This window comes from Cnephaeus nilssonii, assembly GCF_951640355.1.
Source record: "Cnephaeus nilssonii genome assembly, chromosome: 6".
NCBI classification, from domain to species: Eukaryota; Metazoa; Chordata; class Mammalia; order Chiroptera; family Vespertilionidae; genus Cnephaeus; species Cnephaeus nilssonii.
This window is the reverse complement of record NC_137077.1, coordinates 5,869,666-5,893,078: the sequence shown is the minus strand read 5'-3', so window position 1 is coordinate 5,893,078 and position 23,413 is coordinate 5,869,666. Positions and strand designations below refer to the sequence as shown.

Below are 23,413 nucleotides of genomic sequence, written 5' to 3'. Positions count from 1 at the left end.
CAGCAAATACACACCAAGCCCTGCTCTGTGCCAGGTGCTGGGGTAACACGGTGGTGAGGTGGCAAATATGGGCTCTCCTGTCCTGGAGCTGACACTCCGAATGCCTTACAATTAGAAGTAAGTAGCCCTGGCCGGAGGGCTCAGTTGGTTGGGCGTCGTCCCACACACCAAAAAGGTTATGGGTTTGATTCCAGGTCAGGGCACCTCCCCAGGCTGCAGGTTTGATTCCTGGTCGGGGCACATACAAAGGCGACCGATCAACTCTCTCACACTGATGTTTCTCTCCCTTCCTCTTTCTCTAAAGTAAGTAATAATAACAATAAAGAAAGTAAGCAAGTTTATTATCAAAGAGAGGGGTGTGCCGTGGAGAGAATGAAAAAGGGTGATCGAGCCGAAACCGGTTTGGCTCAGTGGATAGAGCGTCGGCCTGCGGACTGAGGGGGTCTCAGGTTCTATTCCGGTCAAGGGCATGTACCTTGGTTGCGGGCACGTCCCCTGTGGGGGGTGTGCAGGAGGCAGCTGATCAATGTTTCTAACTCTGTGTCCCTCTCCCTTCCTCTCTGTAAAAAATCAATAAAATATATATTTAAAAAAAAAAAGAAAAAGAAAAAGGATGATCGAGCAGATGCCCCGGAGGTTTGGGTCCCGGATGAGGAGGAAGGCCTTGGCTGCCAGCTCTGAGGTCATGGAGAGGCCATGGTGACAGGCAGAGAGTGACCAGGCAGCTGGGTAGGGTGGGAGGGTCAGCAAAACGTCGGTGTGTCAAGCTGAGACTGAAAGACAAGAAGGAGCAAGTCTCCCGAGAACGAGGGGAGGTGCATCCCCGGCTGAGGGAAGGACAGGGGTCAGTTCCTGAGTCTGGTCCGAGGAACAGACAGAGCTCAGCGTGTCCCAGAGGCTAACGGGAGGGAAGGAGCGAGTTACTGCATGAGATCTGAGGGGTGGACCGGGGCCAGATCACATCGGGCTTTTATTCTATTAGTAAGTGTTCTGGAAGCTTTGGAGAGTTTTAGCGAAGGGGATGACAATGCTTTTATTGCATCGTGATCGTTCTGAATATTGTCTAGGAGGGAGTGGGTTTTCAAAGAGGCCATTCAGTCGTATGACTGAGAGCCAGTGGTGGCTTGGAACCCAGCGGTAGCAGAATGGAGAGGAGCGAACAGCTTGGAGAGTCCTGTTTGTGGTAGAGTCAGAAGGCGATGGGTTAAATAGGGTGGGTGAGAGAAAGCGCGATGTCAAGGACAATACTTGCATATCTGATTTGAGCAACTGAAACGGGCATTTCCTATACATCGCTTCATTCATTTATGCGAATGAAGCAATGTATAGGAAATGCCCGTTTTCATCTGTCTAGGACCCGGGGTCATGCGGGGTCATGCTCAGTTTGGCCTTTGATGGAGACCGAGAATTAAGGTCCCCCATGCGAGCGCTCCCTGCCTATGTGACTGACCCCAATACAAGCCCTGGACACCCAGGCTCAGGTCCTGGTTCAGTTTTCGGCACGGGTGCCACACCTCATTGCCCGGACGCACCGCGCTGGGAGAAGCAGCTGGAGGCTCACTCCTGGTCTCCGGACCTGCCCATCGGCCTTTTACGTTGCTGCTTTTACCTGTGTCTTTTCGATGTAACAAACCGTAACCACCAGTGTAGCAGCTTTTCTGAGTTCCCTGAGTCCTTCCAGCAAATCAGCACCTGCGGGTGGGGACCCTCACACCTGCCTTTTCAGGAAGCCTTGCCCCGAAAGGAGCAGAGAAGTGGGTGATGCTGGAGAAGGAGTTGGCTGGGGTGGGGGTGGGGTGTGTGAGAAGAACTAGGGCACATTTGAATGGTGGTCAGAATGATAAAAGGGACAAGAAGTTGGAAATTCAGCCCTGCCGGCGTGGCTCAGTAGTTGAATCAGAAAGTCATGGTTCGATTCTGTCAGGGCACATGCCTGGGTTGCGGGCTTGATCTCCAGTGTTGGGCGTGCAGGAGGCAGCCTATTGATGATTCTCTCTCATCATTGATGTGTCTCTCTCTCTCTCCCCCTCCCTTCCTCTCTGAAATCAATAAAAATATATTAAAAAAACAAAAGAAGTTGGAAATTCAGGAGAGAGGACCTTGAGAAGGTGAGGGGCCGGGGCCCCCGGCAGGAGCAGGGACGGGACGGGCCCAGCACACAGGTGCCTCTGACTGGAGCAGGCACAGTTAGGCCGAGTGGCAGGAGGGAAGCCAGAGAATGTGGGGTCGGGCAGGTTGGCAGACAGCCTGGGTGGGGAGGTGATGATCGCTTTGTTTCCTCGGTGGACTATGAAGTAAGGTCACCCTTGAGCGGGGTTTCAGGGGTGGGGTTGGAAGGCTGTAGGAGGTTTGTAGGAGGTTTTAGCCATTTTGGAGAGCAAACCCTCACACAAGGAAAGTGTGCTAAGGCTGCAAGGCAGGGAGAAGCGCCTTCGGAGATCTCTGGCCATGAATTTGAAGTGAGTCAGCACACATCAGAGCCCTGTGCTCATCCACATCAGTGCTCAGGTGGGCAGGTAGCAGGTGGGAGAGGTAGCAGGTGGGCAGGTAGCAGGTGGGAGAGGTAGCAGGTGGGAGAGGTAGCAGGTGAACAGCAGGATTTAACTGGGGCTGGACGTTGCCAGCTGAGGGGGACAGAGGGAGAGAGGGAGGGAGTTTGTAAGTAAATCAGAGCAAGAGAGGATAAGCAAGGCATAGCTGCCTGCAGCTTAATTTTACTCAGTGGTAAGTAATTAAAACAATATTTAAAAACAAATCTGGATTCATCCTGGAGTAGAACGAAGAAAGCACATGAGTTTTCAGCGAAGTCAGTAGACTTCAAATATGGTTTTCTGTTTGAAGTGCTGCCTCCAGCGATACCGCTGGTCCTCATGGGATGCATTCACTCTTGCTGGAAGGTGGGAAGCGTTGGAAAGGTCAGGGAAGGCTTGTCTCGCTGGTGTGACCCTTGACCTCTGATTGGCGCCCTGGCAGTTCACAGAGGCCGGCTGAGGAAAGATCCATGACGCTATAGATGGAGCAGGAGGGTGCAGGCTGTGTCCCTAAGATGGTGTGGACAGGGAGGCTGGGGACCAGGCCAAGGCCTCCCAGGGATGGGTGGGTGCTGAGGGGTGGATGGGGGACTGTCAGAGTCCAGTTTAGTTGCCAAGCAAGTCAGAGATGTCCAGGTAGACCATGGGGAGCGGAGGGGTTGAAACACACCAGGGCCAACTTCCTTCCCCTCCCCCATCTCCCAGGACTCCAGGGAGGCACCACTCGGGGGTCCAGGCACGTGACTCAGGCAGATTGGGTCTCAGGGAACAAGTCAGGGAGCTGGTTCCCAGAACTGGGGCACAAGATGGGGATGGGGTGTTGGGAATGAAGCCAAAGCCGGTTATCAGAACTGGGACACGTTCCACGGGGGACTTGTGTTCTTTACATTCGTCTACGTCCATCCTGGGAAATGTGGTACATCTGCACCTGGGGCCTGGCAGAACCCGTCAGATTGGGGGGATAGTGTTTTGGGTGAGGCCTTGGGGCACCAAGGTGGCACCTCCTGTCTTTGCCTGCTGCCCCCTCTCCCACCCTGCCCCGCCCGCAGCCCCAGCCTTGCAAATAGAGCCTCAGTAAACATCATGTTTATTTTCAACATTCAAATTTACAAAAACCAAAAAGTGACAAAATCCATGACATATCACACACACACACACACACACACACACACACACACACACACACACGTTGCACCTCACGTCACTATATACAAAATCGGGCCAGGAGGACGGGAGGGGGCGGGTCACCAGTAGGATGCACTAATTTCAGTGTCCAACAGCTCGACAGGCTCTCTCACTGCTCAGCCAGGGCCCACGTGAGCCTCTTCTCCACCCAGCAGGGTCAGGGGTCAGGGATCAAGGGGACTTAGGGTGGCAGGCAGCTGGGACAAAGGGGTTAAAGAAAATGGTCCCACCTCTGGGAGGGGGCCCCTTCCCCAGTTTGCTCAGGGCAAAGGTGCAGGGAAACAGAAAAGTGGGGACCAGTTCCGGGGAGAGGGGTCCCTGTTGGGGAGAGAGCACTTAACGCAAAGTCAGGTCTCCCGCTGTCCCAGGTGGGTGGCCTCGGGGCCACTTGCCCACTGTGGGCCTGTGTCCTCATCTGTAAAATGAAGGCTTCCATCTCTCTAAGAGCCTCTGCCCGAGTCTGTGGCCCGAGGGCATGCGTGATTGTGGTGAGGTGATCTGGCCCCTAGGGAGGTGGACAGGGCACAACATGCCACAGAGGTGGGGAAGTCTGGCAGATAAGAGCTGTGAGCACCTGGAGCAGGGCTTGGCCGAAGCAGGAGTTGGGCTGTCCCCTCCCCTCCCCTGCTTGGGACTCTTGGGGGGCAGTGTACCTTTCAGGCCTCCTGGAATCTCCCGCCAGCGGAGGAAGGGTGGGCGCGCTGCAGAGGGACACAGCCTCACCAAGGGACCCTGGGCCTACGGGTGGCCCAGGCCTGCCTCCGTTCCTCCACCTCAAACTTGGGGGGAGGAGGAGGGAGGAGAAGGCCAGACACGGCCCTTCAGGCTGAAACCCACTGGGAGCAACGGTGCCCAAATCCTACCCCGCAGTGTGGGATGACTGTCCCCTGGGGCTGAGGGTGGGCCCTCGAGGGAACCTGCCTTGGTTTGAACTCTGGGCTCCATCACTCGCTGGCTGATGGACACTGGGCAGGTTACTTAGCCTCTCTGTGCTCGTGTATGAGGAGTCCCAGCTGTGAGGGTAAATGAGGTGATGCCCGGGGGTGGGGTGTGTGTGTGCTCAGCACAGTGCCTGACACTTAAAATGACGTCACAAACGCGGGCTCCAGCATCGCTCTGGGACGCCGCTGAGTCCCCCTTCTAGACCCTCTTCCTGCCGGGCTGTGCCTGGGCGCAGCTGCAGATCAAAGCTGACGTCCACACGGCAGGCACTCGGCCAAGTATGAAGGGTGGGGACTTGGGGGCTGTCATTTTCCTGGAATGGAAGTGGGATCCAGGCCACTCACCAATGGCCCAGACTCAGAGCCTGCCCCCCTGTGTGTCCTGTTCCCCCTGGATGGCTGTCCAGGGTGCATCAGGCGTCTCATCACCATGACAAAGCATTCGGGACCTGGATGTCCTCTGGGTGGGCTCGAGTGACCAAGCAAGTTCTGTCACCTCCATCCTAAGACCCTTTCTCTCCCCCAGGGCCTCCACAAAAGCGGCTTCCTTAAAAAACAAAAATAGAAACCCAACAGAGCCCAGTGTCCAGGGCCCCTGACGTCCAAGTTCCCAATTCCGCCGTCACCCCAGCAACAGCGCATGTCACTAGGAGATACTTGACCCAGTACTTGGGCTGATGTCATTGGCTGTTACCAGGGCAACCTAGATCCCAGCAGGTTCTGGCTGAAGCACGCCATCACCGCTCCTTCTCCTGGGTTCTTCCAGGGGGAGCGGTGCCGAAAGGTCTACTCGTGCTCTCTAAATGGGGACAAGGATCTGGGGGCTGGCGGCCACGGTCTCAGAAAAGCCCCCACAGCCCGCAGCTCTTACGTCATGCCTCAAGCTACGTGGCAGTGGCGGGGGGGGGGGGGGGGGCGAGACAAGGAACAAAAAGTGGGGCAAAAGGCACCAGGGCCCACTCGAGTCAGGTAGCGTGCAGCTGCCCAGACCCGGCAGGTGACTGGCAGGGAGGGACACCTGTGTCCTCCGCTCCCCGTTCCTGCCACAGTGCCAGGGGCCAGGCCTCCCAGGAGGTAGGGGCTGCCAAGGTGAGTTTCAGGGAGGACAATGTTCAGGCCGTCACGTGGGAAAGCATTCCCACCTGCCAGGTGTGCACCCTCCAGGTGTAGGCTGGACTCAGAGACCCTCATGGCAGGCAGGATGCTGTGGGTTCTCGTCCTGGCTCTGCCCCACTGTGCTGGGTGATCCTGTACAAGTCACTTGCCCTCTCTGAGCTCTCCCCTATCTGCACCAATAAGGGACCCGACTGGGTGGCTTTCTCAGCTCTGACATTCTTCCACGCCCGAGGGGGAGCTGGTGAGGACTCCAGGGCGGGGACCAGGAAGCCACCAGCCCATTGAGACACACTCAGACAGGCCAGAGTGCCAGGCTGGGGGCGCCCAGAAGAGCTGGTGTTTACAGTATGCACATGAGGGGGGGCTGTCTGGCCCCTTGCCCTTGCCTCTGACTCTCTGAGCCAGCTGCTGACCCTGACCCGTGCCTATCCAGATCCCAGGTGCTGCCCGTCCCAGGACCTGCCCCTGCCATGCCTTCGGTCGCCAGGAAAGTTCTCAGGCTTGCCCCATCCTATTCACCAGAAATCACAGACCATCCCAAATGCTCACAAACGAGGAAGGCTAGCCCAGAGAGGGCAGGGACTTAGAGAAGGCCACACAGCAGAGCTGGCTGGGAACCAGGGGCGGCTCCTCCTCATGCGATGCTCTGCACAGCACTGCATGCTTCTGCTGCTCATGGGGCTTCTTCCCTCCTCAGAGAGGGCGGTAATGGGGCTCTGCCAGAGCCTGGTCCCCTGGGGCACAGGGCCTCTGCCTCGTGCCACTCCTAGGGTCTTGGCCCCTAACCCTCCAGGCCAGAGCTGAGAAGGGAATGTCCTGGAGGTGGGGTTTGGACAGGCATGGAACCAACATTCAATCCACTGCACACAAAGAAACGAGGAAAGAGGAGGAGGAGGGGTGGGGTGGGGTGTGGGTGTGGGTGTGGGGTAGAGGGTCCATCGAGATCCCGCTGCCCTTGACTGCAGCTGGAGGAGAGGGGAGGAGGGGGAGTCCGAGTCTCCTAGGTCTCTGCCCTCCCTTCTCAGCAGGGACTGCTCTGCAGCCCTGAGGGGGAAGGGTCAGGCCTGTTGCATGGGGACCATCGGTGGGTAGTGGGCCCTCCCCCCACACACAGCCCCATGGGATGCTGTTGACATCAGTGAATTCAGATGTGGTCAATGGAAGAGGGTGTGGTGGGGGTAAGAGAGGGCTGTGGTAAAACGTCAGGAGGGTGGGCACTGCTACCACCCCTGCAGGCCCTGGACTCACCCCAGGTGGGATCAGGGGACAGCCATCAGGGCAGGCATCCTGGAGGAGTGGGTGTAGGTGGGGGAAATGAGAGAGACATGGTCAGGAGTGAGCAGGAGGGGAGGCCAGTGTGTGGGTAGGCTGAGGGGGGAATGTGCCCCCCTCCTGTAAGGTCCCCAAATTGGCAGGCAAGGGAGGGGCCCTGGACGAAGTGGCCCCTCATGCCCTAGCCCTCCCCTTGCAGACATCAAAGGCGGTCTTCGTTGCACCCCCAAAGGCCTCCACCAGCTTGTCTTCCCAGGGAAGGACGTTGCCCAGCAGCGGCCCAGTACAGTTGGCGATGCCCAGAACCTGGGCAGATGTCAGGGCGTGGTCCCACAGGTTAAACTGGGCCATGTCACCCACGAAGGCCTGGGTGGCATCAAATCGACCTCCCAGAGTATCCTGGGCCGAGAGAGCAGAGAAAAAGGAGAGGGACATGGAGTGAGGGTGCCAAAAAGATATGGGCAGGCCCTGACCCAGCTGAAGCCCCGCCCCTATGTTCGAGCCCACCCCTAAGGTTCTAGCCCCGCCCCAAGCTGCTAGCCCCACCCTAAGGTTCTAGCCCCGCCCCCAAGCTTCTAGCCCCACCCCTAAGCTTCTAGCCCCGCCCCTAAGGTTCTAGCCTTGGGCAGGCCTCCAATGGCTGGGTCAGACCTAGTGATCACGGCTGTGCTTTCAGGGACCCTCTGCCCAGCCCCTCCTCCTCAGGGCCCTGGGTGGGTGGGATTTCTACTTGGGCCTCAAGCTGGGACATCACCCTGAGCCTTACCTGTTCTTGGCCCAGAATAAGGATCCCATGAGGCTTGATGGGGTGCCAGGCAGCCAGGTTCTCACCGGAGCCCCGCAGCTCCCCGTCCTGGTAGGCAGACCACAGGCCATCTCTCGTGGTCCAGGCGATGCAGATGTGGTGCCAGCCGTTGTCCTTCAGGCTCAGGGGCAGCTGGGCCACCTGGACACAGATCCCCCAGCTCCAGGTCAGAGGTCACAAGGCCCAAGGCTGGAGCAGTTGGGGGCGGGGGGGACCAGGAGCACCATGCCCTTCCTTCCAGGAACTGACCCAAGGCTTGGCCCTCTCCTTCCTCCCAGCCAGCGTCTTCCCCACGCTCTTTCCTCTTTCCCCGCGACCTAACCAGACGGCTTCACCCAGGCCCCACGGGACTAGTCAGTGCTGGTTTTCATTTGTTTCCGGGTAGTTTGTTCACTCACAGGCCTGTAAGGTCATGTGGGTGAGAGCCGAATCTCCAATCCTACCTTCCCCTGAACGCCTCACACGGCGTTCAGAAAGTGCAGGCAGTCGGGCGGGGCACTGGCATCGGCCCTGGTTCTGCCAAACCGCCCCCCCCCCACTCCCCGCCGGGACCCTGGGGGGTCTGCACCTTCCTCTTGGTCTCGGTTTCCTCATCTGTGAAGTGAGGAGGTCAGGCGAGGAATGGCCAACATGCAGCCACCTCCGCCTCCTTCCCCCAAGGCAGACACGGCTAATCAATCACGAGCCGAGACTTGGTCTCGGAAGCCACTGCTGACTGGTTAGCCCTGGCCTGTGAGGCGAAAGGCATTTGCTGCCTGTGGATCTGGAGCTCCCAGAGGCTCTTTCATCGCCTCGTTCTCTGAGGTCACAGTTCAGTGCAACATTGCCGAGGCCTACGTGGTGCCAGGCCTTGTGCTGGGGATAGACTCTGGTCCCAGCTGTAAGGGAGCGGAGTCTGCCCCGAGGGAAGGGCTTCGGGAACAGTATTACAAGACAAAATGACGCAGCGGCCGTTTGGGAGGTGCAGAGCCGATAAAGGCCCAGTGAGGAGGGGGTGTGGGAACAAAGACATGGATGGAGTCTAAACACACCCGGATGACTACAGACTCTGACAGATCCACGCGAGGCAAAGCGAGGGGGGAGCACAGAGGAGCAAAGGCTTGGAGGGAGGCATCAAAGGGGCCTGTGAGGTCCGTGCTCAAAGGACTGGGGAGGTTCCTGGAATGGGGCTGCCCTGTGCCCTGTCCAGGGTGCTGAAGTCCTAAGAAGTGAGTGCTGACTTGGGCAGAGCCAAGGATGGCAGCCAGGGCGTGGGTGAAGGGACCATGGTTTGTTAGCAGGATCTAGATGTCGTCCACCTTCCCAGGTCTTCTCAGGACCTATTGGGTCTCAGAAAAACTTCACTGCCCCTGGGCCCATCTCCTTCCTCCGCTTCCAGGACGCCCATAAAAAGCACCTCCTGCTGAGCAGGATTCTGCTGGGTCCTGGGAGGGCTCTCCATTAGGGGGGTCCTGGGACCTCTCTCTTTGTCCAGGAGAATGAGCAGGACCCCGAGGCAGACACGTCCAGCCCTGCTCTTAGAGCTGGCCGCTGGGGAAGTCATGGAGTCTCCTTAAGCCTCCCCTGCCTCCCCTGTAAATGGGAGCCCCACACCCACAGCCTCTCTGGGACTCAAGCCCCGCATCAGCCGGCCCCAGCTCTGGCTTGTCATTGTGCCCCAGAGCCCAGCCTGGCAGGCAGCAGGCACGGCAGGTGTGCTGCATACGCTGAGCCGAGAGGATGGAAAGGCCCCCCTGTGTGGGGCCAGCACAGTGTGGTGCTCCTGGAAGGGTGGCCCCGTCCCCATCCCTGTGGTCTGCCCCTCCCCACTGACCTTGTCGTTGATCAGCAGCTCCATGGGGTCGGGGCCGGCCTCCAGCAGCACGATCTCATTGGCCTGCCCCGGCACCGAGTAGGAGAAGGGGGTGCCCTGGCCAGCGCTGCCCGACCTGGACCGCAGCCACATGCAGACGGTGAAGGCGTAGAGCTCGGGCAGCGCCTTCCGCACGCGGGCGTACATGTAGTTGTTGCGAATGGGGATGCTGATCTTGAAGGCGTCGGGAGGGCTGTAGGCTGAGGACCCTGCGGAGGGCGGGGGGTGGGGCAAGGTGGAAAAGGTGGGAGTCAATGGACACCGATGAGGGTGTGCTGGGCAGAGCATACTCCAGAATGGGGGGGGGGGTTGTACTAGTCCTTAGGCACCTGCTATGCTTCTCTTCAGTTGTGCCCCTGCTTTGGCCCCTTCACTCCACAATTCACTCTCCACCTCGGCTTTCAAGGACTAACTTGAGGCCCACCTCCTCCAGGAAGCCTCCCAGATTTCTTCCTCCAGAATTCCTAACCTACATTTAAGCCAGTCCCAGCTAAAGGTCAGCTCATGGTTTTCCCTGGTATCCCCAACTTGTCCATAATCCCCTATGGGTGGTCCTCGCAAGGTTTCAGAGATGAAAGGTTCCTGAGAGCTTATGAACCCTAAATCTCTACTTTTCAGATGAAGAAAACGAGGCCTGGGTAAAGGAAGCAAACTTCCAAAGTCACAGAGCAAGTCAGTGACAGCTGGGGAACCAGGAACTAGGTCTCCTGATGCTCATACCTGTATGTTGTCCATTACGTCACGTTTCTCTGTCACCGTGGCATGCCAGGCCCAGGGGTTAAACAAATGACAAAATTCTGGTTCATTGAAGGTGACATTTTGTGGGGTGCTTAAATGCATGAGCTTTGGAATCGGATTTAGTTTGAAGTCTAGATCCACTACTCACTGGCTGTGTGACCCTGGGTAAGTCACTTGACCTCTCTGAGCTTCAGTTTCCTCATCTGTGGAATGGGGATAACAATAGTACCACCCCCCTGTGGTTTGTGAAGATTAAACCACAAGGACTTGACAGCTGATGTGTCAAGTCCTTAGCTCACTCCCAATATAGAATAGGTGCCAGAAAATACAAACTTAATAATGATGATAAAAAATAATGGTAATGATAAAAAATAATAATGATAAAAAATAATGGTAATGGTAGCCAGCAATTCTCTCCCTCTGCGTTTCCCAGCTCCTCCCACTGTTCTCTCTTCAGCTTCTGGAGAGCATGAGGATGTTTTCCCAGTGACTCCCCGCTCCTGACCCGCCCCCAGCCCAGGACCAAGGCCCCGCCTGCCCTGCCCATCACGGGGCCCAGGACCCACCGTGCTCCAGTCCGGCTATGCGGCCCTGCAGGGCGTCCAGCTCCTTCTCCACCTCCTGCCGCTGCTGGTGGCTGCTGTGACTGAGGGCCACGCGCTCCTTCTCCAGGGCCAGCACCTTGGCCAGCAGCTGCCCCTCCAGCTTGTCCATCTTGGAGTGCAGGGCGGTGGGCACCACGGGCGCAGGGGCGGGCGCAGCTGAGAAGTTCACCCGGGCTGGGAGCTCCTGCTGCTCTCGGGGCAGAGAAAGGGGTACGTGAGGTCACTCCGAGGGAGGAAGAGAAGGGACGCGGGCCTCAGAGACCCCCGCCACCCCGGAGAGTGACCCCAGGTGAGCTCCAGCTTCCCTCAGGCAGAATGGAGCCAGCAATGCCAGCTTCCAGCAACAAACTGGGTGTCCAGCAAAGCATCTTAAGATTATAGACTCAGCCCAGCTGGCGTGGCTCTGGGGTTGAGCGTCCACCTATGAACCAGGAGGTCACGGTTCGATTCCTGGTCAGGGCATATGCCCCGGGGTTACAGGCTCGATCCCCAGTAGGGGGCGTGCAAGAGGCAGCCAATCAATGATTCTCTCTCATCATTGATGTTTCTGTCTCTCTCTCTCCCTCTCCTTTTCTCTCTAAAATCAATGAAAATATACTTTACAATAAAGATCATAGAGTCAGACAGCTCAGGATCCAAATCCAACTCGACTGTAGTCAGACTGGTGTGTGCTGGCAGCTGAGGGCAGGCTGGCTCCCGCCCTCAAGGACCTCTCAGCCAATGGCGGGGGCGGGGGGCACACGGGAAGAGGGGCTGGCAGGGAGAAGCTCCCTGGGCGGTTCTAATGTGCAGTCGGGGGTGATGGCCACAGCACACTCCTTCATGACTGAAGCTGCCCCTGACGGGTCCTTGAAGGGCAGGCTGTCTTCGTCTTCACCTGTTCCCTTGCCAAGCTTTGGGCACGGGGCAGACCCAGGGGCTTCTGGGACAGGGCTCCAGTGCTGTAGCCATCTGGGTGGAATGTGGTTAAGATCACAGATTCCTGAGTCAGACAGCCCAGGGTTCAAATCCAACTCGAGAGCCAACCTGCTGTGTGACCCTGAGCAAATGCCTCTACCTCTCTGAGCCCCTGGTTCCTCACATGCAACATGGGGGCAACTGTCGCTGTTGAGAAGGTTTGTGGGGACGAGTAAGTGTAAATGCCAATGAGCAGAGCCTGTTTGTTGCAATTCCTGTCTGGGGCTGAGGAGTTGGAGGGACTGATACTCCGTTCTGCCACGCCACCCTGAGATCGGGGGCAGGTGGGCTAACCTTGACCCCTGTTATACTAACCTTCACTATCCAGAAGGCTCCTTCTCACCCCCCGGGTCCTAGGAATCCTGACTAAACACAATGCCTCAGTCTCCCCTTCTGTAAATAGGGACCACTGGCTGCTCTCTGTTCATCCCCAGGTTAGATCAAAGGAAGTGAAGGCCCGCGTGGGCTGTAAAAGCAGAATGCAAACTGGGGGGCTTGAACACATCAGCAGACAGGGAGCTTGCCACCTCCAGAATCTTCCCGTGACCACAGACAGCCGCTGGAGGGCCAGGGCCAGGGCCAGCCACACACTGCGTTGGGAGTGGCTGGACTTCCCGGAAGCTATGAGCGGAGGCAACTCATAGAGAGCATTCCACCTCGGTGCTGGCGGGCCGCGGCCGGGGGTCCTCGGTCCCAGCCCTGCTCCGTCCTCAGTTTCCCCCTTCCACTGTGCCAAGCTTGGCAGGAGGGGCACGCATCTGAATGAGTGTGCCAGTCCCATCCTTGGCACTTTACACGTATTTACTCATGAATCCTTACAGCTCATTTTTTTTTGTTGGTACTGTGAGTGTCCCCATTTCACAGACAGGGAAACTGAGGCAGGAGTCCTTTTGAGTTTTCTCCGATGGGCGGGGCAAAGCTGCCACCTCTGGAGCCACAGCCTTCTCTCTCTACAAAGCGTCCTGCTCCCTCCGAGCAAGAGGGACCTGGCAGGCAGGAGCGGGACGCCGAGTGCTGGCGACTCACACAGACAGGGTTTCGAGGGAGCCGTGCGGGCGGGGGGAGGTGGGCTCGCAAGCTGTTCTTTTGTCAGAGCCACCAGCTCTGCCGCCAACAGGAAGGCCAGGGAGGAGGTGGACGCGCCGGATCGTGTGTGGCCCCCTCCCCGCCGAGTCTGAATCAGAAGAACATGACTGCGCCCCCCACTTCCCCATCTGCTGCGGGTGCAGGCTGTGCCGCGTGGGCTTCCAAGCCGGATGCCAAGTGGGCCCCACGCCCGAGATGGTGGGGGAGAGGATGATGCCATCACCCCCACTCAGGTCCCGCTGAGGCAGGAAAATGGGGGCTCGGAACCCACCGTCTGTCGTGCTGGGATTCGGGTGGGGTTTGCTGTAACTGCATGAAGCCTGGAGGAGAGCCCAGGGTTCTAGTCCCGCTCCGCGCCCGTGTGCTGGGCTCGTTAGCACTCCTGATAAGAATGCCAGCGGCGGCGGCTGTCCCCATCGTCACGCTCTGCGTGCCAGGCCCGCACTGAGGAGGCGCTGTGCAAACATTTCGGCCCCTCTCGACGGAGAGACCAGGAGGCCCACTTTACAGAGGAGGGAACTGAGGCTCAGAGAGGTGAAGTCGCCTGCCTAGGGTCACAGAGCTGCGAAGTGACAAAGCCAAACCCCAGCCCAGGCCCTTCTGATTCTAGACCTGGTTCCGTTCCTCGGTTCTACCCCGCCAGTCTGGGTCTCAGCTTGTCGGTCTGCCAAGAGGGCACAGTGCCGGCCGCCCTGCCTGCCTGGAGGGCCAGCAGAAGGTTCCAGTGGCCGTGAGGAGCCTGGGAGGGCCTGGCAGGCTGTGTCACCATGGTTTGGGGCAGCTTCACAGAGGGACGGGATCGGAGGGACCTGCCCATGCGGGGTGGCTTAGAGGCTGGGTGTATGTGGGGAGGACCCACCCACCTCATCTCCTTCGGGGAGCAGAGGGAAGGTGCTGGCTTTAGGGTCAGGGTCCCACCCTCTGCACAGCTCACCCCTGCCCAGGACAGCACGGGGCCCAGCTCCCAGGCAGCAGCGGAGTCTGCCTGGGCCCACAGCCTGGCTCCACAGCCCAGTGACTCTGTGATGTAAAGCTGTGTGCCTCGGTTTCCCCATCAGCAAGAAGGGCAGGGCAATGACATCTCATGGCATTGCAGTGAGAATTCAATGAGTTAACAGAATGCACTGAGAGTAGAGGTGGCACATGAAGTGTATGTAAATGTCAGTATTATTATCATCATTAATATACTTAAATATCTCTGGAAGGAACCAACTGTTCTCCATCTCCAACCATAAATCTCACCCGAGGATATTTCCCCCCCGTTGATTTTCAGAGAGAGTGGATGGGAGGGGGAGAGACAGAGAGAAACATTGATATGATCGGCTGCCTCCTGCACGCCCCCCCTCCCCCCCCTGCCGGGGATCTAGTCTGAAACCCGGGCATGTGTCCTGACCAGGAATCGATGGGACGGTGCTCCATCAACTGAGCCACACTGACCAGGGCCTGGGGCTCCGAGGTTCTCTGAGCCTCCGTTTCCTCACCTGAGAAACGGGGGCAGTAATGGCACCACGGCTCCTGTGGGACTAACGTTTAAGGCCCTAGAACAGGTTGGCACAGCGGGTGCGCTCAGCCCTGCTGCCTCTTGTAAGCGCCAGGTGCTGTGGCTCCAGAGGTGCAAAGGCCGGCTGTGCCTGCTGCCGGAGCACCCTCCGCTGGCGGCGGTCTGGGCCCCGTGACAGCAAGAGCACCTGCAAGCCACGGGCAGGGGGGGCAGGGGGACAGGGGCGAGGTGACTCAGGGAAGGACTCGCAGCCTGGCCTGGCCTGTGCCCTGTCTTCCCCTCCAGGAGCCGGCCCACCCAGGCTGTCTCCACCTAACCCGGGTGGGGCACACGGATCTTCGGTCCTGGTCCCTGTGCCAATTTGGAGCTGTAATAAAAAGAAGACAGCCGGTATGGTCCAGTGGTCAGAGCACCAGCCCACGTACCGAAGGTCATGGGTTCGATTCCTGGTCAAGGGCACGTACTTGGGTTCCTCCCCCAAGCCCTCCAACCGTCAGGGCCCCTGCGGGAGGCAACCAATCAATGTATCTCCCTCACATGGATGGTTCTCCTTCCCTCCCTCCCTCTCTATCTAAAATCAATGGAACAATATCCTCGAGTGAGGCTTGACACCAAAAAAAAAAAAAGAAGAAGAAGAAGATAAATGGGCCTCTGTGCACCAGGGTGCCAAGTCGGGGTGCGTGGTGAGGACGAAGAGGGCAGGAGATGGGGAGACGGCTCCCTGAAGCCCCTGAGTACGTGATAGGACACCCCCAACCCCAGGGACGCTCGCCTCCCCCTTCACGTACTCCCTGCCAAGCTGATGTGTTGAGAAGCCACCAAGTTCCCTCAGGCCCTGCCTGCCCACACACCTGCAGGGCCCGGTCAAAAATACACAGCAAAGTGAGGCCCCTCCCCCCAGCCCATTTCAACAGAACATCCTGGCTGTGGTCTTTGCCCAGCTTCGGCTGTGCTGTGTGGCCTGGAGCAAGTCACTCAGCCTCTCTGAACCTTCACTTCCCCTGAGTCAAATGAAGGGTGTGTGGGGTGCGTAAGTGCTTCCCCGGGGGGCTGGTGGCTGCAATCTGTGTCCCCAGCGTCCAGCGGGGATCATGTGCCCAAGTTTGTCCTGGGGAAACCCCACCACACTCTCAGTCGCTGACCTCGCTTCACCTCCCACAGGCGAGGACTTCACAAAACGGCCAGTAATCATAGAAAAGGTGCGCCATTCCATGAGTCATGAGAGAAATACAAATTAAAACCGGTGAGTGCGCTCACGCCCACCAGGACAAGGAGCGTCTTCCAAATGACCAAACCTAGGTTGGCGAGACTCGCACGCAGGTGGGCGTGTGGACGCTCGCTGCCACTTTGGAGAAGTGTTTGGCATACGTCCCTCCTGACGCTAAATATATGCCTCTCCCGGGGCCTGGGCACCCCACTCCTGGGGATGTAGCCAGGAGAAATGAGGGCTTCCAGCCACCACAGCATGCCACAGGCTGCTTTATTTGTAATAACCCCAGACCAGAAACAAGCAAACGTCCAAGCAAACGGGTAAGTCAATGCAGGCATATCCACAAAGACACGACACAGCATCGAAAAGTAACGGCCCACGGACTCACGCACCCGGACCCAGTGAACGTCAGACGTAGTGAAAGCGAGAATACCAGACATGGGGACACAGCCGCGCCCACGGGAAGGGCGTTCAGACGCGTGTTAGAGGGAGGGGTGGAGGTAGAAGCCGAGGCGTGGTGCCTTTGGGAAGTACAGATTTGGGGGGTCACAGAGGAGCCTGCTGGGGCACTGGACATGTTCTGATGCTTGATCTGGGTGGTGCTCTCATGGTATTCCCATACATCAAACGTTCACTGAGCTGTGCATTTAAGATTTGTGTCTTTCGTAAGTAAGATATGTGAGCTCTCAGAGACCGTGAATGTAAGATATACCTAAAAAAAAAAAAAAAAAGAAGTCCCCCAAGCAAGGCCCTGCCCGGCTCGGAAGAGCAGGCCTCCTCTCCTGCGTGAAGGCCTGCCAGGGATGAAAGGCCTCAGGGGCACAGAATGACAGAGCGAGAGGGTCCTGCCCACCCCTCCCATTTGACAGATGGGGAAACTGAGGATCAGAGAGAAGAAGACATTTTCTGAGGTCACAGCAGGTGGCAGAGCTGGGGCTCAAGACACCAGGTTTCTTGCTAGAATGAAGGTGCCACACTGGCAGGAGCAGGGGTTAAGGACTTCCCCGTGCAGGTACCCCACCTGCCAGCCACGGGGAGAGGGGCATGGGGCCTGCCGGTGGCTGGAGGGCACGAGGTTCCACGTCCTCAAACAGAAGGCCAGTGGGCAGGACCTCTCCAGCCATGCTCTGCTGGCCCCCTTCATGGCCCAAGAGGCTGGGTCAGGGGAAGCAGCCCGCAGAGAGCGGAAGCTTCCAGAAGGAGTACCAATATAAGAGGAAAGTAAAAGCAACCGATAGACATTGGAAAAGGCACCGGTAGATTCTCTAAGTCACTGTGTTTATCTGCAGACTTCCCTGAGAAGCTGGAGGCCTGGGAGTGGGTGAATGGAAGCTTGGGGGCTGCACACATATGCACCCCCCGCCCCCCAACTCCTAATCTGGGTGCATATGCACAAGAACTCATCATTTAAAGACCCAAGGGCCTGGACCGAACCTAGCCCCTCCTTCTCCCCATTTTAAAGATTAAAAAACTGAGGCCCAAAGAGGAAAAGTGATTAGCCTAAAGCTGCAAGCAAGAAGCGCTCAGCTTTTTGCCCCCTGGCCTTCCTATTGCTGAGACAATGTACAGCTGAAAGGTGTTTAGGGAGCATCTGGCCCCCTGTATCTTTTGACAGAGGGGAACCCAGAGCGGGGCTGGGGATTGCCTGCCGCTGGTTCCTTCAGAGTCTCTGAGCCTCCACTTCCTTATCTATATGAGGAGTGTGTGCAGCCTGCTCCATCGGGCTGAAGACTGCATAAGCTCATTCATATGCAGCAGGTGCCCCATCAAGGCTACTTCTCATTGTTCTTCTTATCACCGAGGCTCTCACACGATCCTCCTGGTTATCTTGCCAGCAGGACGAGCCTTTGAGTACTGACCCTCATCACTCTCGCTCTGGGTGCTCTGAGGCAGCAATGGCCAGGGCACTACCCAGCTAGGGCCGCTGCTCTTGCCTGCCCTTGTCACTCTCTGAAAGGTAGTGAGGTCTGACCCCTCCAGATGGATCTAGAGTTGATGATGAAGAACAAGGGCTCTGGAGCCAATGTCAGGGTCAAATCCAGGTGCCACTGCTGTGTGACATTGGGCCAGTTCCTTAACCTCTCTGTGCCTTGGTTTCTTCATCTGTAAAAAGGGATCGAAGAGCACCCCCCTCATAGAGGTTGGATGAGGATGAAGGGAGAATGTACAGTGCCTGCTACCCGGGAAGTGCTTGGCGTGAGCTGTACTTGTTGTTCAGTCCAGGGTCTTCTGTGGCCATCAGCGTGTTCCTTACCCTGCTCCCGCTCCAAGGCGGAAGGAGGCGGCCAGCTTGGTAGGCTGGGCGAAGGATGTGGTGTGTGTCACAGAATTACTGCTGAAATGAATCCTGAAGTTCCCGTTTACAGACACATTAGTGCAGAAACGGAACACCGGAGCACGTGTACCTGGCCAGCGTCCACATAAACGGCTCAGCCCTTCTGGAAAGCGGTTCTTGGCCGCAGCCACAAGAAGTCAATATCCTCTGACCCAGCAATCCCCCTCCTGGGAACTCAGCCTGCAGAAACCATTCAGCAGACTTAAAGAGAAAAAACACAGCTCTCTGCCCCACGTGGATCCCGCACTGAGCATCTAGAAGAAGAAGAATTAGAAACCACCTACATTTCCAGCAACAAAAGAGATGCTCAAGGATGGATGGCAGAGCCCGCGACGGACCCCGGATATTATGGCGCCACTAAGTGGTGATGACCTGCAGTGCGGGCAGCGCAGGAACAACGCCTACACGGGGATAAAGGACCGAAAGGAAGCTGCAACACAAATGCAATGGTGGGATGGGATGTGATTCCCCCCAAAAAAATACTTTTGACATTTTCCATTAACAGCAACAGCCATAACAACAAAAATAAAAACACGAAGACAAACAATTTCTCCCAAGTCCTCCTCCCACCTGAGGCCTGGAGAGAGAGGCGGGGCCAGCGTGACCTTCCCTCCCCTTTGGTAGGTGGCCTGTGGGGTGGGGAAGGGATGATATGGGCAGAGTGCGATCAAGGAGGGCCCCTGGGAAGAGGTGTCTCAGAACACTCTTAAATAATAAGGATGGATATGCTGGGGGAGGGGGAGGGAGAAGGGAGCTGGTACCTAGACAGAGGCAAGAAGGAACTGGGAGACGAGCCAGATCCCAAATGGCAGGGACGCAGGCTGAGGAGTTTGCAACACGGGGGAGCCCCATGGTGGCCCGAGGAGGACCCCTGGGGCTGTCTGAAGGGGGGGTGGGTGGAAGGATGTGCCTGGGGGAGGGTAACAGTGACAGGCTGCTGTGAGTGGCCACAGAGAGACGAGGCCAAGTGGAAGGAGGAGGGAGGGGAGGACCCCAGCGTGCCTTCTCAGAGCACACCTGAGAAGCAGAGGACCGGGGTTCAGGTGGGGACACGAGGGGCGGGGGCTGGCTGGTGGGACATCCAGAGGGAGGCGCTCAGGAGAGAATCCTGGGCTGGAGAGGAAGCTGGGGCATCACAGCGGAATGGAGGTTGGAAGCCCGAGGGCGTGGCTGAGCTCACCCAGGGAAAGTGAGGTGAGAGCCAGGAGGGGCGCAGATGTTAGAGGAGGAGAACCCCGAGCGGGAGGAGAGGCCGTGGGAGTCCAGAAGACAAGGACACGGGAGCCTGCAGGAGGAATGATCAGTGGGGTCAGAGGTCGGAGAGGGGTCCAGCAAGGTAAGGACTGAAACGTTTAATTCAGTTTATCGACGTCAGCGGTGCCGCCAGGTGCCGCGGGGAAGAGGTGTGTGGCGAGAAAGTAGACCCTGACCTTCTGGAGGCATCCTTGTGCGGATGCTGGAGGAAAAGAGAAGAGAGAAACGAAACAGTGTCTAACGGGGGATGAGTCCAGCTGAGACCAACAGTCCGACTCCAGACCCCAGCTCCTCCCGAGACCCCGAGGAGACAGGCCCCGGCTGCAGCCAGCCTCGGGGAGACCGCTGGGCAGGCGGCCCCGGCCCCTCTCCCCGCATGTCCACTGCACGCAGAAAGCAGGAGGGGTGTGGGTAGGGAAGCCAGAGCTCCCCCAACCCGAGAGGCGGACCTGGTGCCAAATCCCAGCCGCCAGGATAGCCCCGACCTCAGCAGGCTAAGGCAGAGCCCACCCTGCCAAAGGCGCAGGTGCTGGGGGAACAGGTCCAGGCGAGCCCAGCCTGCCAGCCCCAGACATGGGCGGAGCCTCGGTGCCATCTGGGTGTGGGGGCAGGGGCTGGGGCAGGCAAGAGGAAGTTATTTGGAAACCAACAATTTTTTTACATCAATAAAATCTATTCCTAAAAGGAGGGTTTGTTCCCATTTTTATTTTTGGCTATTTAAAAAGTTAGCAAAGGGATAGCTTAGTGTTAAAAATAGCAGTCACTCAAACTGGCTGAGCACACCTCCGCCGACATTGTTCTGGGCCCTTCACGGAGATTATCTCACTTATTCCTCCTAACACCCCAGTGAGGGAGGTGCTGTTATTGTCCCCATTATACAGGTGGGAAAACTGAGACTCCCCAACTCCCCTTCACTGCTGACTTTCAGCGTTTTATTATTATTATCGTTGTTGTTATTATTATTTCTTGCACTTGGCTCTCATCCTAGAAATACCCCAGAGCTGGAGTGGGAAAAGGGGGTGCTGGCCTGGCAGACAAGCCCTTCCCCCCCCCCCAAGCTTTCCTCCTGCCTCTGTCGCTCACCGTAGGAGGTCTCTGAGACCCACGTTCCTCACTGTAAGACGAGAGGGTCGTCTGTGACGGCTCCCTGGCTGCACTCGGACACCCTGTGGGGTGGGTGCTGACACCAGCACAGACTTGCTGGAGGGTCCCTCACGGGGCCAGGGGCACGGCCCACCTTCCGGGTGCCATGGCCTGTGCTGCCGAGCCAGAGATTTCACCGAGAGCCGCGGGGAGGGGAGTCCCTGCGTTTCCTCCCTTCCAGCCTCTCTCCTCTCTACCTCTGCCAGGGGCACGCGGTTTGGAGGGAGGAGTAAAGGGGCAGCCGGGGCTTTGGCCTCCTTTCCTGCCTTCCTTTCACAGCCCAATTTTGTTGCTAACGCCCTTCCCTGCGCCTGACCCGCCGGGGGTGGTCAGTGTCTCCCGGGTGCCTGTCCGGCCTAGTCCGCCCAGCTCCCCCTCCTGGAGGTCCTAAATAGGGTCTCACAGGGAGCCAGGGGTCTGGCAGCTTCAAAGCAGAAATGACTGGCCCAGGATCACATGACTGCCAACAGTGGGCTACTGGGTCAGAGCTCTTGTATCTGGCTCCCAGCCTGAGCCAGGGATGTCTGAGAAAGGCGAGTGGGAGAGGAGGAACCCCGTTCGCCACTCGGTCTCCACCCCAGAGCTGCCAGCTTCCAGGCGTCCTGGCTGGGAGGGCACCATCTGAGCTTGTGCCCTTAGGTTGGGTCCCAGGTGCAGCCCCGGTGGGTATGGCTTATGGGACTCTGTTCCTCCCTGGTGGGCAGGAGAGGGGGGTTCCGAGTCCTGTCCCCTGACCACTAGGACTGAGTGTGGGTGGGCTGCTTTGGGGATGTCTGAAAGAAGAAGATGAAATGGACATTGAACGAGGTCCTAGTACGTGCCATGCATTTTGCACACCTACGTTTTCATCAGTCCTCTCTGCAAGTGGACGCTGTTATACCCACTTTACAGACACATAAGCTGAGGCTGACAGCCTCAGCCACAGGGTCAGCCTCCGACCCACGTGCCCTAAGGGGATTCCTCCTTCTGGCCTGGGGGCAGGAACCGCCATCCCCTGGGAGATGGGAGACCGGAGGGTCAAACCCCAGCAGGCGGCCTCCCCAGGGTCCCTCACTCAGCGCGGCGGTGGCGGCCAGAACCCCGGCGCCCTCCGGCCACTCCCACCCCGCCTGCTCCCCGACGGCAAGGCGCGGGGCGTGGCGCTCACCTCGATGCGGTCGATGCGGTCCCGGAGGGCGCGCACCGCGTCCTCCAGCTCCAGGAAGAGCACGGGCGAGTCGCCGGGCCCGTCGGCCATGGTGTCGCGGCGCGGCCCGGCGTCCTGGAGGCCGCTCTCGCAGCGGCCCAGCTTGCCCGTGAGCTCGCGGATGATGTCCTGGTCCGCGCGGATGCGCGCCTCCTGCTGCAGCGCCGTCTGGCGCAGCTGCTCGGCCGCGCTCTGCAGCAGCAGCAGCTCCTCGCGCTCGCCCGGCGCCGCGTCGCCCGGCTCGCCCCCCGACGGGCAGGCGGCGGCCAGCGGGGTGCACAGGAAGCGGCCGAAGAGGGGCAGCGGCGGCAGCGGGAGCGCGCTGGCCGCCGGCGCCCCGGGCAGCGCCGGGGGCCCGGCCGAGCCGCCCGCGCCGTGCAGGGCGCTCAGGCTGCGCTGCGGGCCCGGGGACGCGGCGGCGGCGGCGCCCGAGGCGTTGTCGGCGCCCGCGGGCAGCGCCCGCGCCCGGCTGGCCGCCAGGGGCACGCTGGCGATGATGCAGATGACGGCACCGAGGAACGCCAGCATGCCCGCGGCCAGCAGCACGGCCAGGAACTTCAGCGTGAGGCGGGCGGGGGGGCGCCCGAGGCCCCCGGCAGGCGCGGCGGCGGGGTCGGGGCGCGGGGCCCGAGAGCGCGGGGCCGAGCGGGGCCGGAGAGGGAGCGGGAGGCGCCGGCGCCGGAGATGTGGCCGCGGCCGCTGCTGCCGCTGCTCTGAACCCCGGCGTTGCGAGGAGAAGAAGGCGGCGGGGAGGGGGAGCGGGCGCGACGGCCCCGCCCCGCCGGTCCCCCAGGACAGCCCTGGCCCAGCCCCGCACCCCTTCCGCGCCGAGCGCGGCGGTGGGGTGCCGCCGGGATGCGGCGAGGGGCAGGTGGCGGCGCTGAGAGCTCTATCCGGCCTCGGTCCCAGAGGGAGGCGACTCGAGGGCCGCGCCGCGGGACTCCTGGGCGACCCCCACCCCACCCTCCCAGGGCCCTGGCCCCCTCCCCAAACCGGTAGCCCCGCCCCTTACACCCCCGTGTCCAGCTCTGTCCAGAGCAAGCCACGACCTCAGTCCCAATCAAGCCTCACCGTGGAAATGCTCATAATAGAAATGTGGAAACCGAGGCCCACTGAGGTCAGGCCGCTAGCCAGGGTCACACAGGTGGTCCTCGGGGCCCAGGCTCATCTGACTGGACGCTCACTATGGGATGGTCCTGGGTGGGTGTGGGAGAGGAAGAAAAGAGACCAGTGTTGGGGGCAGGGGACCGGAGATTTTGACCTAACCTCCCACCCCCAACCTCCTGAGGGAGCAGAGTTCACTCCCCTCCACCCCCACTAAAAAAAAAATCTTCCTGTCCCTGGCTGGTTTGGCTCAGTGGACAGAGCATTGGCCTGAGGATCGAAGGGTCCTGGGTTCGATTCCAGTCAAGGGCACATGCCCGGGGTTGTGATGGATCCCCGGTGGGGGTCGTGCAGGAGGCCACCAGTTGGTGGTTCTCTCTCATCATTGATGTTTCTATCTCTCTCTCTGTCCCTTCTTCTCTGAAATAATAATAATTTTATATATATCTTTCTGTGATCTCAAAGGGTAGCAGAGTTCCTCCCCTGCCTCTGTGGGGCCACGGACCACGGAGAGAGAAGACGCCCCCCCCGCCCCCCCGCAGCCTGCTTTAGGATGGCGGACCCCGGTGGGCATGTGGGCCAGGCACTGGAG

At 59.0% G+C, this 23,413-nt stretch overlaps 1 protein-coding gene across 1 annotated transcript; it reads right to left on the bottom strand.

Annotated features, from left to right (window-relative positions):
• Positions 1 to 7,219: 7,219 nt before the first annotated feature.
• On the bottom strand, positions 7,220 to 22,269 carry NPTXR (neuronal pentraxin receptor; the record flags this gene model as incomplete). The annotated part of the gene is made up of 5 exons (XM_079774424.1): positions 21,679 to 22,269; positions 11,007 to 11,232; positions 9,664 to 9,911; positions 7,812 to 7,991; positions 7,220 to 7,444 (listed from the first exon to the last, which is right to left on the bottom strand). The coding sequence occupies exons 1-5, from the start codon at positions 22,243 to 22,245 to the stop codon at positions 7,220 to 7,222; spliced, it is 1,446 nt and encodes a 481-aa protein (XP_079630550.1). The 5' UTR covers positions 22,246 to 22,269.
• Between the last annotated feature and the right edge of the window lie 1,144 nt (positions 22,270 to 23,413).